Source organism: Cnephaeus nilssonii (genome assembly GCF_951640355.1).
Source record: "Cnephaeus nilssonii genome assembly, chromosome: 12".
Lineage (NCBI taxonomy): Eukaryota > Metazoa > Chordata > Mammalia > Chiroptera > Vespertilionidae > Cnephaeus > Cnephaeus nilssonii.
In genome coordinates, this window is record NC_137083.1 from 12,482,012 (window position 1) to 12,501,841 (window position 19,830).

Sequence of the window (19,830 nt, forward strand, 5' to 3'; positions counted from 1 at the left end):
TAGTTTTCTAACCTGTTGCACAGTGCAGTTGTACAGATTGATGTCTTAATTTAAATATAAGGACACACCAGTGAGATTGTTCTCATTCTTATAATTCATTCCCCTCAGAAGCCACTATAACATATTAGAGCTAATGTGAGTTTCTGATATCTCAGTTTGATTTAGAGTTTGGTGCTAGGTCCTGGTCCTTTTCTCTCACAGCTTGCTCTTCAACGAGACCCTGACAGTTTGAGTTTAGACTTTCCAATTTGTTAGTTTTCTCCAGTTCTGAACACTGTGGTTGTTGGCCAATGTAAACAATGACAAAAACAGACTTAAGGCTGCTAGAGATTTCTGAAAGCTGTATTAAGGGAAGGAAGAAGAGCATCATCACACAGCTTTGGAAAACGGAAGGGGCAAAATACAGTGCTAACACATCCTTTCCATACACACAGAATTCAAACCACGATCAAAACAACACTACAAGAAAGCACGACTTCATTTCTCAATAAATGAGAAGAGGTGGGCAAATAGATTTAAGAGCTTAAAAATTATGCTTTATTTGCCATGAAAGTATTCAGAGAGAAGGGAGACAAGAGAAAGACGACTACAACCACAATAAAAGACTCCTTAGTTAAAACAAAAACACTGAAAAGGGAGGACCCCAAATGAGTTGTTCCTGCCTAATTCTGTATCTTACTGCAATCACCCCTGGGGAAGCACCAACAGGTCTGATCCCTAAACCAGCAGTGGCACCCCAGGCTAGTTAATTCTGCATTTATTAACAGCCATTCACAAATTCCCTCTCAATCTGGTCTTCTGTCCACAAAATTAGCAGCCCTGCAGCCGGAGTTGTTCATGCAGGTAAAACCATTGGATCGAATGGAATGCTAAACCTCTTTCCTGAATATGCAGATATTGGCCACATTAAGGTTGAAAATTAAAAAAAGCAGGTGAGGAAATTCTGAGCAGCACACTCACCTGCCACCAATTTGGATCTTCTCTGTTTACAATCTGAAGAATTTCTCCTTTTGAAAACTTCAATCCTGCTTCTTTGCAGGGTATCAGGTTATCGTTGTATGGATTATAATCAAAATGACATTTCACAAACACCTAAAACACACAATTAAAAGTACTATTAAAACAATGAAATGAAATGAAAACAATTAAAAGTACTATAGATGCACCATTTATCACGGGATTTTTGAAATCTTTTTCAAACCATGTTGATTTTATTGTTATTGACAATGTATTTAATACTTCAACTATGGAACTTGTCTCTCTCAAATAAAAATTAAATTATTAGAACATTAATAATTTGGTATCAGAAAAGAAAATATGAAATAAACATTAGCACCACATTAACATCCTAAGCAATATATGCAGTTGATTTAAGGCATATATTTCAGATGTATTAGGACTGACTTTTTGAAAGGGCTCTGAAACCAAAATTAAATAATGGAAGTTCATGTTGAAGTCGGACCCAAAATATATTTAGTAACCTTAAAAAGTAACCACACAGACTTACCAGCACACTGGCCAAAACTAGTGTGGAAAATACTTTTCTGGAATCATCTTGCTCTGATTTAAATTATCAGTATTATATTAAATAAAATAAATACTGAAAAAGCCTGGAAACTATTTTAAATTCATTTAATTATACAAATTTCTTTTGAATCTGTTTTATCAATATAAGTATGTCAGTTACCAGTTAGTTATGATCTCCAGTATCTAGAGTATTTTGCTTAGTCACTTTAATTTGAATTCTAATTAAGCTAAGCATTTTCAGTATTTGATGGCAAGTTCAGACAGATTACTTTCTTAAAACAATTTTTTTCATGCATATTTATAGAGATTCAAATTTTATCTTCTAAAGAACTTACTTAGCATTAATCAGCAGGTAAACTTTAACAAGCAGGAAAACACATAATTAGTCAAAATAATGTTATTTTTCTACTTATCATATTTCTATAAATATAACCACACAAGATATTCAAATAACACAAGCAAATACATTATATTATTAGTGTAGCAAAATGCAATATTGTGGATGCATATTGGAAAATTTGATAAAACCTTAGTTATTTACAATTAGATGATTTTCAAAGAAAGCATTCTGAACATTTTCAATAACTTTGGAAAGGCTAAATATTAATGCTTAAAAAAATCAGTAAGCCAATAATATTTTATGATATACAATTTTAGAAATATTTAAAATGCAAGCATACAAGTAATATTAAGCTTGCCTAAAATGTGACAACTGGCTAACTTGACAATAGCATGCAGCTCAATGATTTGGCAATGGAGAAAATCCAAATGATTACGTTTAATCAAGGTAGATTTAGTTGTCTGATAGGACAGAAAAATGGAGTAGCAGAGAATGCCCTGGAATAACATCATACCTGACGGACGCGGGCTGGATGCCTCTCCATATTGATGCCACTCTAAAAATACATTTTTCATTGCATAAATAAAGCCAGGCTTTACAGGGATAATGAATCAACAAAATATAAACAAACACTGGCCCATTTTATTACTTCACTCATTTAGTCAAGCAACTACTTCCCGAAAGAATTGTCCATATCTGAACATTATAAATCAAAGCAGCAAAAAGATAGAGGGGTTTGAGATGAGGCACAGAAAAAGATGAGTATGCAAAGTTGTAGAAATACTGGGATATGCCTTACTTCTCAAGAAAGCTGCACTGAATGGATAATAAAGGCACCCTGTCATCTAACCATGCCTGTTTATTATTCTTATCTGTGGACAGAATATGTTTTGTAACCATAAAGCTTATCCTTTCTGAGGAAGTCCAAATTTCAAACATTCATTCCCCTACTACCATCAAATTGTTCTGAAAATGTCATTATTTGTGGAACAAAAATTATACCTTTCAAATGTAAAGAATTCCTAGAAGAAATAATTTTTACTTATTAATTTATCAAATTAATTTTGGAACATATTAAACTGGCTTTACTTTGAACTTTGAAAATTTGTCTGAAAAAAAATTAATGAACCCCATCTTTGATCTAAACATTTTGTAATGACCTTAAAGTCATTAGGTATTTGTCAGGTATAATTACAGTTTATTAAGTACATTTTAAAGTGTTTCACTAAGAGGCTATGGATGTTAACTATTCACTCGTTATTAAAAAGTTGCTAAACACAACCTAAAATATTTCAATCCCATATTCTGGATGACTAACAATCTAAAGAAGATGCAAGAAAGAAAAGGAAGTACAAATGGCTTTTAAACACAGGAGGAGATATTCAAATTCACTCAGAATAGAAAAATAAATTAAAATTATAACATTTCTTCCTGTCAGATTAGCAGAAACCCAAATACTTGATATACCATGGCTAGGTCTATGGGCCAAGAGCCATTTTTTTCTAACAGATTGGTGAAAAAACTGGTTCAATCCCTTGGGAGGACAATTTGGCAATAACTTATCAAAATCACAAATGCAAACACCTCCAATCTGGCAACCCACCTATGGGAATGTATTCAACAGCAATGCTACTCAGACATATACACAAAGTGACTTATGTAGAAGACTATTAGCAACTGATTGAAAACTTAATTACTTAACAATAGGGACTGATTAAACAAATAATGGCAAACCTATGTAATATAACACTGCAGATATTAAATTAAAAAGGGAGGATATATTTCAACAAGCAGACTATGTACCAAAAAGGAAAGATCCTCAAGATAACATAGTTAATTGAAAAACAAACAAACAAACAAACAAACACAAGGTTCAGAGTGTGCATACTATGTTATGTAACCTTTTCATTAAAAAGGAGATGGAAGGGGAAAAAGAATATATAATTTTTACTTATTTGCATATGAATAAAGAAACCCTGGAGAGATACAAATAGCAATGTATCTTATGGAGAGAGTGAGGTTTAAGTTGGTAGAGAATTAGGAGGGAGATTTTAACTGAATACGAATTTATATTGCTTGAATTTTGAACTGTGGGAATGATTCATTTATCCAAAAATTAAATTTTTATGGTAATAAAAGATAAAATGACTCCTGCTTCTAGGATGAAATAACAAGGACCCTCCAATCTGAAACAACTAGAAAACTGGACAGAACATATGAAACATTTGTCACGCTATCAGACAATGAAGACGGTGATCTAAAATGTGGACACTAGGTGAGCTGTACCGGGATCCAGCTAACTGCACAAAAAGTTTCCACTTGCAACTCCGGAAAGGAAAAGCTGGTGGAGCCGCGGTCACCACGCTGAGGAGATGAGCAGAAAGACCAAGATGGCCTAACACGGGGCTAAATAGTCTCGCATTTCACATCACTCAGCTTAGTTCACCAACTGGAGAACTTACAGAGGAATTTAGGCCAAAGTCCTAGCTATTAATTTTACAAAAATTTATTTTTCCCGCAAAAGTCCATAGGGTCATTGTGAGCTGGTAAGAATTCCAGAGTTTGGACCACTGGGGCACTGGAATCTTTCTAAGTATCAAAACTAATTCGTAATTTTAAAAAGTAAATCTTTGGCTCTACTTTTCCAAATGGAAATGTGCCAATTCATGATTCTTTTCCTTGAAGACAAGCTCTCTACTTCACCAAAGTTTATTATAAGCCTATATATATATTTTTCAGAAGTCCAATTTACATACTAAAATCATGACTAAATATTGTACCCTACCCTCTGAACAAGAATATAAAACAGGTATTCAACATGTTATTTCAAAGAATTGCATAGAAATACAAAAACTAGCCTTTTACACTAGTAGCATCTTAAATTAAAAAGCACAATTTCACTCACACATGAAACGATAAATTTCTGGAATAAACTGAACAATTAAAGATATCTAAAACACTGGTAGATATTTCCTATTTCTACATTATTTAGGCTTGAAAACCCTCTCCTCAGTTCCAACATTCTCACCATAATCGTCAACTGCTTCTTTGTAATTAATAATTACTTCATTATTTTTTCTTCCTTTACAATTCTATTATACCAGCAATTTTCAACCTTTTTCATGTCATGGTACACACAGACTAATTACTAAAATTCTGCGGCACACCAAAAAAATATATTTTTGCTGACAAAAAAAAAGGTATAATTTTGATTCATTCACACCAGACTGGTATTGTGTTGTCTGCTGTCATTTTTTATTTGACAATCTAAAGGAAAAAAGGTCAGTGCCCCTAAGTAAATACTCAGGTATTGCATGGTTTTTGGTTTGTTTTTAAATATAAATGTGTTTTTTTAAAATTGATTTCAGAGAGGAAAGGAGAGGGAGAAAGAGAGAGAAACATCAATGATAAAAGAGAATTGATCAGCTGCCTCCTGCATACCTCACACTGGGGATTGAGCCTGCAACCTGGGCATGTGCCCTGACCGGGAATCAAATCGTAAACTCCTGGCTCATAGGTTGACACTCAACCACCGAGCCATGCGGGCTGGGCCAGGTATTGCATGTTTTAAATGTTCTTGCAGCACAGGGGTTGAGAATTGCTCTTCTAGCCCATCCCAAGCACACTAAGGTATAGGTGGTTGGGACTACATTATTCTCTCACAGGGGCTGGAACATAACAAGATCAAAAAATATTTGCTAGCCCTAACCGGTTTGGCTCAGTGGATAGAGCGTCAGCCTGCGGACTGAAGGGTCCCAGGTGCGATTCCGGTCAAGAGCATGTACCTTGGTTGCAGGCACATCCCCAGTAGGAGGTGTGCAGGAGGCAGCTGATCGATGTTTCTCTCTCATTGATGTTTCTAACTCTCTATCCCTCTCCCTTTCTCTCTATAAAAATCAATAAAATATATTAAAAAAGTATATTTGCTAGATTAATGACTAAAAGGCTTTATGGTTTTTCTTACCTAGCTATATGTTACTGAAATGGCAATTTGTGGTTTTCACAAAAAGATTTACTAATTCCTTTATAGTAGTAAGATGAGGTTGTTTAAAAATTCAAAAATTCACAAAATAAGGCATTTCACAACAATAAGACAGTTTCCCCCCCTTTTCTTTAGCAAAAGAGTAGCAACTGGTGGCTAGTTATATCCAACAGTGTGATTAAAGATAAAAGTAATCTAGAGATTACCAAGAATCTTATTACTAACCTGTTGAGGAATAATGGTATCTCTATAGCTTGGTAAAATTTTTAGGGTGACACTTCCACTAATATTTTTCAGTAATTCTTGTAATTCCTTTGGATTGTTTCCAACCTCGTGGCCATTGACTTCTTTAATGATATCTCCCACATGGAGCAGACCTTGTCGATCTATCATGCCTCCATGAAGGATTCGGGCGATTACCAGGTCATTATTTTCAACCCTAAAGGTTACACCCTAAAGGAAATAAGGAACGAAATTGTCATTGATTTTAGACTTAAAAATAAATCTTAAATACTCATGAATATATATATTCCTGTGTCAAGAGTCTAATCTCCTTAAACCATGTGCAACTGTGACAATATATACCACCCTTAGAAAAGGACTTCCATGGTAAGTCCTTTTAACCTGAAAGAATGAAACGTACATTAGGCTGCCTCCCCCAGGATGAAGGTTACCTCAAAGGAACGAGAAAAGACAGATACGCCTTGCTCCTGGCTTTTCTTTTCCCCTATTTCACTGTTTTTATAGTCAGGATCCAAAAACAGTAATTTTAAGTAGGAAATTGTAAACTTCACTACGTATAGAACCCTCCCTAACCATTTCTTCACTTTTTAATAATAACTTTCCTCCATGTTTTGCTACTTCATTAGCAAGCAACCTGAGCTGATTTCTTCAAAGGGCATAGGAAAAACATAAAGTACTTATTTTCTGAAATATTTGCTACCCACTGGCAAACTTCTGGCCTCTATTTCAGTTTAATTTTTATCTTGGTTTAATTTTGTATGTTAAATCAAGCTGAAACAGCATCAGGAGTATATTTTAGACAGAGGCCAAAAACCACATAAAACAAACACAAATGAAGTTTTCATAATGATACGAGTTATGAAAGCGAAGAAAATGAGAGCAGGACTGAGCTACAAGTATGGCAGCTTCAGTTTTAAGAAGGCACCAATTTATCTACTCACCAATGGCTCCCCAGCTCTTTTGTGAATACCAAGAATACGAATGGCATCTACTGGTAATAACTGATTATTAACAGAATTATTCATTTCTGGGCTTGATGGAGGTGAATCATAACACTTTGATGCCACAATATCATGGGCTTCCAAGAGTGACTGTAAGGATTCAAAGCATAATGCTAAGTTAAAAAATTTTCCTGAGATGTTAAAATGCAAGTTCAAAAACAATAAATCAAAATACAAAGAGCCCGGTTGGCATGCCTCAGTGTTTTGAGCACAGACCCATGAACCAGGAGGTCACTGTTCAATGCCCCATCAGAGCACATGCCCAGGTTGTGAGCTTAATCCCCAGTAGGGGGCATGCAGGAGGCAGCTGATCAATGATTCTCTCATCATTGATGTTTCTAACTCTTTCCCCTTCTCTCTCTGAAATCAATAAAAACCTATTTTTTTAAAAAAAATATGAAGAAGGGAGCAAATGTCAACTGGTTCAGAATACAGATAATTAACATGTAGGCTTGATTGATAATTTCTGGCTATTTCATAAAAATATGTGTAAGAGACTAAAGAAAATTTTCAAAAAGGAAAAGAGCGCCTCCTTCACCTAGTGGGGAATCAAGCACACAACCGAGTCATGTGCCCTGACTGAGAATGGAATCGGGGACCTGTGGTGCTTGGGTGGATGCTCAAGCCACACTGGCAAGGTGCTTTCTTCCTTCTTTAGTCAAGGTGCAAGTATACCTAAGGAAAAAAAAAATTAAAAAGGAAAAGGGCACAAATCCGTGTCTTAAGAGGATTATTCCTATAAATGCTGAAGTCACTCAAATCTCTAACCTGGTCTTTGTTTTTACTCTGTTCTCTCCTCTTAGGAAATATTCATTCCTGCGACTTCAACCACTATTTATATACTGTTAATTCCCAATTTTATACCTTTGGTCCAGATCTTTCATTACTTCAGATTAATAGACTAAAAATCTGCCTACAACATAACACAATTACGATAATTTGAAAATCAAAGAGTTAAGCATTGTAGAGGACTGAAACATATTGAATTAATGAAAAATCCATAACTCCACAGTGCTATTTAAAAAACAAAAGACTGAGAATACTCTTCATTAATATAGACCAATGCTATTTTAAATAATTCTTTACTTTGAAAATTGGTAAAGGGAAGGATCAAGCGTTTCACTGACATTTCAGTGGGAAATGCATTACAGAGTAGCTCAATAGCCCACTTGATGAGGAAAAACCCTTTTTATATAAGAACACTAGCTAATAAATGCAGAGTGAGAGAATCTGAAAAATGTCATGTACAACCTCTAATGAAAATATTGATTCAGGCAAGGATTATTAATGTAGGTAAATGGTTGAAAGGAAACAGCATTTGTATAATGCTAGAATAATAACATACTAGATTACTTCTAGTGGAAAAGCTTCCAAAGGAAGGGTTAGACTGACATTGCCCTTAATCAGGGACCAAACTCAGCATCAATAGTGGTTTAATCCATGTTGCATCACATCATTTAAAATGAATTCGAGTTCCAAATAATTAACTTGAATACTGACCTTTTAGATAGAACTTCTGTTTACAGGAAATAGGAAGGATAACTAAACAACACAGAAGGGAAGCAACCAGATACATCCAGAAAGTTGGACATGCTACAGGATAATAACCTGACCTCTTCAAAAGGTCAACATCATAATCAAGGGAGAGAGAGATGGTCCAACCAGATGCTGCACATGGACCGAGGTTGGAAGCCTGTACGTGCAAACCAGCTGTAAAGAATATTTTGGCATCAAATAAAGACGTTTGAATACAGCGTGTGCACCTGAGACAGAGGTCCACTTAAATGGAAAAGTGGCAATCAATGATTGAAAAAAAGGGTGAATTACACAATACCTTGTGGAAAATGATCTCAATTTGTAAAGAAAAGAAAGTACATTTATGCACAGAAAAAAATGGAGGAATACGCACTAAGATAGTATAGTAATTTGGGTCATAAGAATACAATGCCTTAATTTTTGTATTTTGCTTGCTATTTTCTAGTTTTATGTATTTATTAAACTTTATATAAATAATGTATACTTATTACATTTTGTGTATTTACTTAAAATATAGCTTGCCTAATAGCACTACCCAGATGCTCCTGAGGTATCACAGACCTAACATGGCCTCAACATTCACATGTCCAGTTTCTCCTAGAGTATTCCTAATCTTAGTGATGCCAACTGTCATAAATTCTACCCTTAATCAACTTCCCACATCTCTCTTCTGCAACTGTCACATGTAACCAGTCACTAAGTCCTGTTGATTTTATGGCTTAACACTGGAAAATCCTCATTTTATACCGCCATCACAATTTCTTGCCTCAGTACTTAACAATCTAGCTCCATAATCAGACCTCTCCCTGTTAAATGCCTCCTCTCATCCCCACCCATGGTTTTCTACTGTCCTAAGGATCAAGTCCCAATTCCTTAATATGTTTTATAAGGCATTAATCAACTGGCCCCTGCATAAAAGGTGTCTCTGATGTGTCCATATTTCTGTACCCAAGATACTGATTTATGTAGGCACCATCTCACTCTAAATCTTCGTATTTTACATTAACATTGTTGGAATCAGACAAAGTCTTTGAGGAAAAAGCAGGGGGTGCTGCCCCCTAAGATCTTCAGTGGAAAGCAAGTGACACTTTATTTCTCTATCCCACACCATTCATTACACAGTCCTTTCTTTCCCCTCTAAGATGTAATCTCTCTCTCATAAGACAGGTTGCCATATGTGTGTGGATATATTTTTGGGGTTGCTATTCTTGTCGATTAATCTATTTTCCTAATGCTAACCCAATACCACACTGCCTTCATTACAGATTTATAAGAAATCTCCTCCACTCCCTTTCTCTCCTGAAACTAGTTTTTCTTTGTTAAAATGACTAACTCTTCATTGATATAGACCAATTCTTACATTGCACTTATTTTTTGTATCTATCAAAAGTATGTTATGTTATACTTCCTATCCTTACATCGCTCTCTGATGTCCCAAGGTTATCAACTACACCCCAATCCTAGAAGCAACACTGAAGACGTGGATGACTGGTCACAAGGAGGTCTGGGAAACAGTGGTAGTGAGGAAGAAAAAGCCACTATCACGGAGAAAGATGTTTCTAGCATATGGTCTGATGGTGAATCAGATTTGGCTTTTTTAATGACACAAAGAAAAATCCTTTCTGATGTATTTTTGTGACAGACTTCATATATTTATGTACTGTGTTTTAGTTACACGTGTATATCCTCAGAATATCAGATTAAAACATCTATGTTGGAATTTACATATTGCAAAATATGGACCTAAACAATATTTAAAACCTCATCGCAAACTGGAACTTAACAGGAAAGGAGATTATTTGGGAACATAGGGGACTTGGAGAGAAGAGCTAGGACGTTTACCTGGAAGTGAGGCTCTTTGAGTATACCAACCAGTTCTGCCACATTTTCATCCACACTGATTAGAGGAGTGATATCTTCAAGAATTTCATTGACTAGTTCCAAGTTATTGTCGCTGACAGCTTCTAGTTTTGAATCTTCCAGCCTCTCATGAGCCTTTGAAAAGACGGTATAGGAAAAGTAATAACACATATTGTTTGACTCCAGACTGTGGTTTTCCTCTTGATTTGCTTCTTTTCATAAAGTTTTAAAAGATATGACTTAAAAGTGTGATTCATTGAAACCAAATTTAATATTTCAATCAGAGGCAATATATAGATTTTTTTAAGTAAATGTTTTCATACAGTATAATAAATCTTGGCCTCTATTTCTATCCTAGGCCATGAAAAACTCACTTTTATAATTAAACTATGAAAAAGAAAACATGAAATAGGCCATGCCAGGTTGGCATGGCTCAGTGGTTGAGCATCGACCTATGAACCAGGAGGTCATGGTTCCATTTCCGGTTGGGGAACATGCCTGGGTTGCAGGCTCGATCCCCAGTATGGGGCGTGCAGGAGGCAGTTGATCAATGATTCTCTCTCATCATTGATGTTTCTATCTTTCTCCCCTTCTCCCTTCCTCTTTCTGAAATCAATTAAGAAACAACAACAAAACTAAATAGGCCACATGACAATAAAAAACATATTTCTTATCCAACAGAATTTCCTAATGACTTTCTAGTCTAGGCTCAAACTCTAGATGAAGCTTTATTAGGAACATAATCATTATATAAATCACCATTCAAAAAATCATAAAAATCATTTTGGGAAACTCAGAGTCCAAATGAGCAAATAAATCAGTTTGGGGAAGCAGTTCTTGAACTGGACCTTGAAGGACGGTGGTATTTCATGTCTAAATATCTTAAGCTGTTTTTTATAAATCTCATAATCTTTTCCACATAAAGTGGACCACGGAAAATCAGCAGTCCTAATTACCCTTTCATTGAAGGAGTAAAGCAGAGTTTTACATTCAAACTGAGAATGAACACTATGCAGTCTTCATATTTCAGTGTTCTCTGTGTTTCTGGTAAATGCTTGCAGTCTGATTCTGAAGATAGCAAATCATAATTATTAAGATTTAGTTTATAAATGAAACCATGTAAGATGTCGTCTTACACATAATATTTTAAGATTCATTTCTGTAAATGCTGAAGGAAATTCCAAATATAAAGTGGCAACTATCAATTACACTTTGATACCTATAATACTTAAATGTTATTTCTATCATAGAAAGAATCCTTCAGAGTCCAAATACACATTTTAACTTTTAAAATGCAATTTTTCACTTAAATGTATTTTTTCCTAGGTGATTCACAAAGTAAAGCAAGTTTTTAAGTGTAATGGGGGGCTATATCTTAAGCAACATTTTAAAGAAACACCTCAGAAGAAATTTTAAATCACATGCAATAAACTGATAAAGAAGAAATTATAACTGCTTTTAAACACAGAAAAATGTCAAAAGACCAAATGTAATTTAAATAGAAGGAAAAGTTTCTATTATATTTAGATAAGAAAAAAATAATAAGACTATAAATGCCACAGAGAATGAGAATAGGCAAGTGTGTAATATTTTGAAAGTCTGATTAGAATAGGATAATGAAGACATTCAATACATATCATGGAATAAATATCAACATTGGAAAAAACTAAAGTAACATAATTAGTTAACTCTTATAAAAAAAGCAAGAATTACTATTTTAATACAGATACTTACTTTAATAAATATCTGACTTAGCATCATTAACCTTGCAATATTCTAACTCTCTTATGATAGTACTAGAGGCCCGGGCCTCTAGGCTGTCCCTCAGCCCAGCCTGTACCCTCTCCAATATGGGATCCCTCTCCCAATCCAGGACTGCTGGCCTGCCTGCCTTCCTGATTGCCCCTAACCGGCTTCTGCCTGCCAGCCTGATCACCCCCTAATCACTCTGCTGCCAGCCTGTTTGCCCCCAACTTCCCTCCTCTGCCAGCCTGGTCACCCCTAACTGCCCTCTCCTGCAGGGTTGATCACCTCCAACTGCCCTCCCTTGCAGGCCTGGTCCTTCCCAACTGCCCTCCCTTGCAGGCAAGGGTGCCTCCCAACTGCCCTCTCCTGCTGGCCATCTTGTGGTGGCCATCTTGTGTCCACATGGGGGCAGGATCTTTGACCACATGGGGGCAGCTATATTGTGTGTTGCAGTGATGATCAATCTGTATATTACTCTTTTATTAGACAGGATAGAGGCCTGGTGCAGGAGTGGGGGCCAGCTGGTTTGCCCTGAAGGGTGTCCCGGATCAGGTGGGGGTTCCCTTGGGGCATGGGGCGGCCTGAGCAAGGGGCCTGTGGTGGTTTGCAGGCCAGCCACGCCCCCTGGCAACCCAAGCAGAGGCTCTGGTATCTGGAATTTATTTTCCTTCCACAATTGAAACTTTGTAGCCTGGAGCGGAGCCAAGCCTGGGGCTCCCTCCGAGGCCAGCAGCCAATTCTGTTTGGGTTATAATTGAAACTTTGTTGCCTTAAGCGGGTGGGCCCGGCCAGGGTGTGCGGAAAGCTTTGCTTCCCCTGTTGCCGGTGGCAACCCTGGCCTGCTCTCTCAAGCTCCATTCTGCCGCCATTTGTTTGAATTTGTTTACTTTCTATAATTGAAACTTTGTAGCTTGAGTGGAGGCTTAGGCCTGGCAAGGGCAGGCGGAAAACTTGGCTTCCTCTGTTACCTAGGAAACCTTGCTCTCTGTGGCTGTAGCCATCTTGGTTTGGGTTAATTTGCATGCTCGCTCTGATTGGATGGTGGGCGTGACTTGTGGGCATGGCTTGTGGGCGTGTCGGAGGTATGGTCAATTTGCATATTTGTCTATTATTAGGTAGGATAAGAAAGCTTAAGACAAAAAGAAAAAAAGTTAACATTTATTGAGGGCTTGTGCCTGTGTGTGTGTGAGGAACTATATTCTGAGTATAGTGTGAGAGAGTGTATGTGTGTGTTCAGCAAAACTAGGTATGTTATTATCACCCTCCTTACAGACACAGACACTGATGCAAAAAGATAAGGTGATTTGTTTAAGTTCACAATGCTAGTAAGTGGCAGTCTGGTAGTATAACATCAATGCTTGAGCTCTTACCTACACAACTTATTTGACTTCTTCACTATATAGACAGCTATGCTAACATCACCTTTTTGTTACAATAGTAAATGGGATTTTTTTTTTTAAATATATAGCTTTTTAGCTCTAAGATTTTGTGAAAGAAATTTAAAGTCAGAATTTATTTAGATTTCAAGAGACAAGAGTACCAACTGGAATTTAATCAAACCAGGACAAAGGAAACTCTGATAGATGAATCACATGCATTTGAATAAATGGTCTTGTTTCCTTTAAGAAAAAGCACTACGAGAAAGCTAGCATAATTCAATAAAAATATATGTCACCTGCCACAAATGCTTGGAAGAACACACAATGACTGGCCTAGCCTTCCTGTATGGCCAGTTCTGAGAACCTTCTTCACCACTGCACCTTAGAAAAATAAACTGCAGAGAAGAAAATGCTCTTCCAGAACTTGCAAGTATTTCACCCAAGCACAGTCCAACCATGCTTGCAAACAAAAAAACACACACCTTTGTAAATAAGAATTGTGGGCTATATCTAAAGTGACAAATACTGTTCTCTATTAATGATAATAGAAAAAAGATGAAATGTACGATAAGATTAATGTTGGCGCCGGGCCTCTAGTATATATATAAAACTTCCAGTTGGGCAATCTGCAAGTGGCTACCTAGGGGCCAAATATCATGTGATCTTAGAAAGATTAAGTTTATGAATAAAATAAAGAATCTGCATCATTAATTAGCTCTTTACCAATAGAAAACTTTGAAAAATGTATGGTTTTTCAGAAGTCTCAGGAAAAAACAAGTGGCTAAAAAATGATCAAAGGAGAGGGTGAAATCAATATTCTGGGAATGACAAGTGGCTATGTGAAAAAAAGATCAGAGAGCAAGAACCATTTGGTGAACCGGAAGAGTGGGAGGGCAGGGCTGTGAAGCAGTAATGCACTAAGCTTTAGTGATGTATATAAAAATTATTCCAGGAAAATAGTATAAGAGAAAAAAACTGGGCCAAAAATAGCTATGAAAGATGAATGAGTTAAAGAGATTATTACAGAGCTGATATGGAAATAGACTTAAAATACCAGGGTTATGCAAGAGAAAATAAGATTTCAAAAAGTACTAGATATAAGAAGTAAAAAATAGGTGCATGGTCTAATGTAAAAAAAGAAAACCAGCCCCTGAAATCTATATAATTTTATTACCCAATATTATCCCAATAAATTCAATTATAAAAAAAAAAAAGAAAAAAGGAAGTCAGCATTTTGCTATTGTTAAAAATGAAGATAGAGCCAGGATCTTTTTCATAGGGCCCACTACACTATAACATGATGGTTCAGTTATGATTTCCCTAAAATTTTAAATGTGTTGTGACAAATTTTGATGTATACTGAGATTTCATTATGTGGTAGGTATTATTTGCTAACTAAGCCTAAGTTCTAACACAATAATATCTGAAAAGACCTCTGTAAAAATACTTTAAAAAAATAATTTAGTAATCTTATGAATAAACCAATATACCTTAGCAAGTGATTTTACGATTGGATTCTCCATAATCCCCTTGAGGAAAATTAGGTCTATCTCTTCTGCTCCCGTAGATGAGGGCAGCTCCGTAAGGTTATCCAACACTTGCTGCATTTCTGCTGAGATTAAAAACAACGTATTAAAAAAAACCTTTGGTGAGCACACAATGCAATGTAGAGATGATGTATTATAGAACTGTACACTCGAAACATATGTTATTAACCAATGTCACCTCAATAAATTTTAAAAAGCCTTAAATTCCAAGTCATTATGAAATACGATTATAAAATAATTAAAATAAAAGGGCATTAACAATGAACACTCTTTTGAAAAATCACATTAAAAAAATTGAATTGCTAAATATTGTGTTTCAAATTGACTTCCCATGAATTAGTAGCAGGACAGGTTTTTATATGTAATTTGGGCTTTATCCGGCTACCTTATACATGCTTATAATCTTACACTTATTTTATAACTTCAAGTTAAAAAACATTACAGAGGAAGAAATAAGAAATTTTAATAAATAAAATTTAAAAAGTATAGTAATTAGTAATCAAGAAACTTCTATAGCCCTAGCTGGTTTTGCTCAGTGGTCAGAGGATCTCAGGTTCAAATCCAGTCAAGGACACGTGCAGGAGGCAACCAATCAATGTGTCTCTCTCACATTGATGTTTCTCTCTCTCTGTCTCTCTTCCTCCCTTCTACTCTATCTAAGACAATGGAAAAAATATCCCCGGGTAAGAATTATCATAAAAAAAAGAAACTTTCCATAATCCCAGAATCAGATGCCTTCACTGGTGAATTCTATCAAATATTAAAGAATTAAAACCAATTCTTCACAAACTCTCCGCAAAAAAGGAGAGGTGGAAACACTTTGCAACTATTCTGTGAGATACCAAATCCACACAAAGACATCACAAGAAAATGACAGTCAATATCCTTTATAAATGAAGATGTAAAAATCTTTAATAAAAAAACTAGCAAACTGGATCCAGCAACATTGAAAAGGATTTTATACAATGACTAGTACAATTTATCCCAGGAATGCCAGGGTGGTTCATCAACATATGAAAATCTATCAATGTAATACACTGTACTATTAATAGGCAAAAACAAAAAACCACACAATATCTCTCTGGATGGACAAAAAACATTTGACATAACCCAATATTCTTTAATGATTAAAAACCATTAACAAATAGAAGGGAAATTTCCCCAACTTGATAAAGAAGATCTATGAAAATTCCCATAGCTTACATGATACTTAAATGGTGAAAGACTGAACAAGGCAAGGAAGTCTACGTTTGCAACTTCTACTCAACACTGTACTGGAGGTTCTAGCTGGAGCAGTTAGGCAAGAAAAGGAAATAAAAGTCATTAAGATTGGAAAGGAATAAGTAAAACTATCTTTTTTTGACACGACCTTATATATTTAAAATCTTAAGGAATATACAAATACATTAGAATAAATGAGTTCAGCAAGGTTACAGGATACAAGATCAAAATACAAAAATCAATTGTGTTTCTATACACTAGCATTGAACAACTTGAAAATGAAATTAAGAAAATCATTCCTTTTACAACAGTATCAAAAATAAAACAATTATTAATAATGTAACAAAAGAAGTGCAAGATTTGTATACTGGAACTATTAAATGTCATTTAAAGAAGACAAATAGTAGATATCCCATATTCACAAACTGTTAAGATGGCAATGACAATATACACAAACTGATTTACAGATTTAATGCAATCCCTATCAAAATCTCAGATGCCTGTTTGTTCGTTTTTGCAGAAATTGATAAAATTGATTCTAAAATTCATATGAGAAATGCAGGGGACACAGAATAGCCAAACAAGCTTCAAAAAGAACAAAGCCGGGAGAGCCATACTTAATTTCAAATCCGACTAAGAGCTACAGTACTCAAGAAAGGCATAGAGATATAACTAACTGAGAATCCATAAATTCATAGTCAATTGATTTTCAACAAGGGTGACAAGACAATTCAATGAAGGAAAGAATCATCTTTCCAACAAATGGTACTGGGATAACTGAATACGCACATGTAAGAGAGTGAAGCTAGAAACACGCCCCCCCCCCCCTTCATTCAGCATCACTCTTCATTTTATCCAGTTTAATTTTACTAATTTTATCTCCTCTTCATAATTCTTTGGAATAAATCTAATATTGTAGTTGTCTGGTTGTAACATATGCTACTTTTATTTAAATAAAACATAAACATTAAAAGTCAAGTTGTATTACTAAGTGGCTTATAATGAAATATAGCAGTTCTTTGTTCCATACTAGCTGCCACTCTCCAACTTATCCCACCTCTCCAAAAGTAACTACTTTGATTTTAAGTTTCTTTTAATCACATCTATGTTTCTGGATAAATGCTCACATTGCTACTTTTTAATTGACCCACTTAGACATTATCTACTCATTTTCTGTTAGAATACTAGACCTGCCCACACAGCCATGTTTTCTGGCCAAGTCTGGCTTGATTTTCCCCCATAAGGAAATGGCCAAGGAGCTCCAGCAAAGCTGAGCGCACACCTCAGGGCAATAGTGTGCCACAATGATTTTTAAAACATGCAATTCCTGACTACTTAGTCAGGGGCAGTGGCCTCTCTTCACGTAGATTGTCAAGTAAAAAAACAACAGCCAACAAAACAATAGCCATCGGTGTGAATGAATTAAAATTATACCTTTTCTTTTTGGTCAGATGGGCAAAAAATACGTTTTGGTGTGCTGCGGAATGTTAGTAGTTAGTTTATGTGTGCCGTCAGATGAACAAGGTTGAACATCGCTGCTGTAAACCCATGAAGTTCTAGAAGCACAGGGTGGGGAGGCCCTGGCAACGGGCAGCAACTGGCTGTTCAGGGTGAATGTGATGCTGGCGAAGGTCGACAGCAGCCAGGTGTTTGTACGGCTGTTTATTTTTGTGAAGAAGCAAATCATGTACTTTTCAATGAAATCTTGAAGACCTCATTTCCCTGTGGGACTCAGGCCCCCAAAGACTTGAAAGTGGAGACACACTCAACGATTTAGGCTTCAGTGTACCAAGTAGGAACCCCAGCCCCTTGCGGAGGACGATGCAGGACTGCCTGTACCGGAGGACAGCTCCGGACGCCATCCACGCCAGGCTCCCATTCCTAATGAGCAAGAACTCTGCTCCTACCTGCTAGATCTCTGAAACACCAGTACCCCTTGCGAGGGTGTGCCTCCTTGACAACCTGTTGGAATGCCCTCTGGGGGACACAGGTCTGCAAAGAGAGAACCTGCACTATCGGCAGGCACTGACTGTGTGGGACACCCTGGCCAAAGCACCAAGTGAAAGCTCTCAGCAACACCACCAGTCCGCAGCCAAAGACCTAACGCGTCTCCTGAAGTCTCCCCAACACCCAGCAGGTGACATACCTCCCAGCAGTCAGAAGAGGACTAGTAAACTTGCAGCACTTCAGCACTTCCGCGAGTTGCAGCGCCTTGTGGACAACTGTTAACACACTGGGGAGCGCTCCGGGAGGGAGCTGAAGGACTCTCACTGAAGATGGAGCCAGACAGACTGCACTGTGCTTGCAGGCAGCCCCCAGCACATCCGGCTCAGCAGGTGCAGACAGGACCAGCCAAGCCCCATTGAATCCAAAGCTCAGAGGATCCGTCCCAGCCCTTTCTTACGGGCAGTTTCAAAACATCTGCTAAGACTTTATTTTTCCCTGGTGCACTTTTTTTCTCAAGTTGCAGTCAGATGTTATTCTTAATGTTCCTGTCAATGCTTCTTTAAACATCCCCACTTGGGCCCTAGCCCGTTTGGCTCAGTGGATAGAGCATCGGCCTGTGGAGTGGGGGATCCCAGGTTCAATTCTGGTCATGGACATATGCCTGGGTTGCAGGTTCGATCCCCAATGGGGGGCATGCAGGAGGTGGCCAATCAATGATTCTCTCTCATCATTGATGTTTCAATCTCCCTCTCCGTTCCTCTCTCTGAAATCAATAAAAATATATTTTAAAAATAAAATAGGAAGTCCTCACTTGGTTTTTATCTGTTTACTTTCCCTGCTCCAGGCTATTTAATCCCAAAGGTGAAAGATGGGGTGAGGGGACTTTGTGTCTTCCAGATCTTCCCCTTTGTACATGGTTAAATGGGACCTATTTGGGGCATCTCAGGGGAAGGCAGACAGAAATTGGTGGGGAGGTTAGGTGAGGTGATGGGTAGGTGTAGAACAAGTTGCCCTGGGGCTCCGGTTAAACCAGGATGTCAAAACATTAACACAACTTCTCTGCCATGCAAGGATCTGTCCTAACACTTTTGTTCTACACTCTGTTGTGAAGAAAATGGACAGTGCTCTGACACCTGGCATAATCCCATGCCCCCTCTTTTACTGAGGTGAAATGTGACAGTATGGAGGAATGGTTTCCCCTAACAAGTCAACTTATTGGCCTGACTTTATATAAATTAGTTGTCTAATAAAATGAGCTATTAAAAAATACAATTGTTCTTACTTTAAACTAAATTATCCTAAACACATGACAAAACAATGAGAAAATATATAAGATATGAGTGATAATTAACCTTATAAAATATTAAAACGTTAACTCAATCTATAATTACTCAGACATGGATAACCACAAGGCAACTCTAGAGTATGTAAAAGCTTAATATATGAGTTAGAAGTTCTCTGTAGTGAGAACCTTGCAAAACTGGGTGGGAGCCAGAGAAAT

At 36.7% G+C, this 19,830-nt stretch overlaps 1 protein-coding gene across 4 annotated transcripts in view; it reads right to left on the bottom strand.

Annotated features, from left to right (window-relative positions):
• PALS2 (protein associated with LIN7 2, MAGUK p55 family member) overlaps window positions 1-19,830 on the bottom strand; it is a 60,708-nt gene that overhangs the window by 16,295 nt on the left and 24,583 nt on the right. Inside the window, exons 1-8 of one of the 4 annotated variants that reach the window (XM_079786035.1) lie at window positions 18,529-19,650; window positions 16,365-16,448; window positions 15,105-15,223; window positions 10,472-10,624; window positions 7,034-7,183; window positions 6,075-6,302; window positions 2,382-2,423; window positions 961-1,092 (exon numbers count right to left, since the gene is read on the bottom strand). In XM_079786035.1, coding sequence (XP_079642161.1) covers window positions 961-1,092; window positions 2,382-2,423; window positions 6,075-6,302; window positions 7,034-7,183; window positions 10,472-10,624; window positions 15,105-15,221 — 822 coding nt within the window. In that variant the 5' untranslated portion in view covers window positions 15,222-15,223; window positions 16,365-16,448; window positions 18,529-19,650. Of the gene's footprint in view, window positions 1-960; window positions 1,093-2,381; window positions 2,424-6,074; window positions 6,303-7,033; window positions 7,184-10,471; window positions 10,625-15,104; window positions 15,227-16,364; window positions 16,449-18,528; window positions 19,651-19,830 lie in introns of those variants that run through there. The other 3 variants (XM_079786033.1, XM_079786034.1, XM_079786036.1) reach the window with 3 other exon arrangements.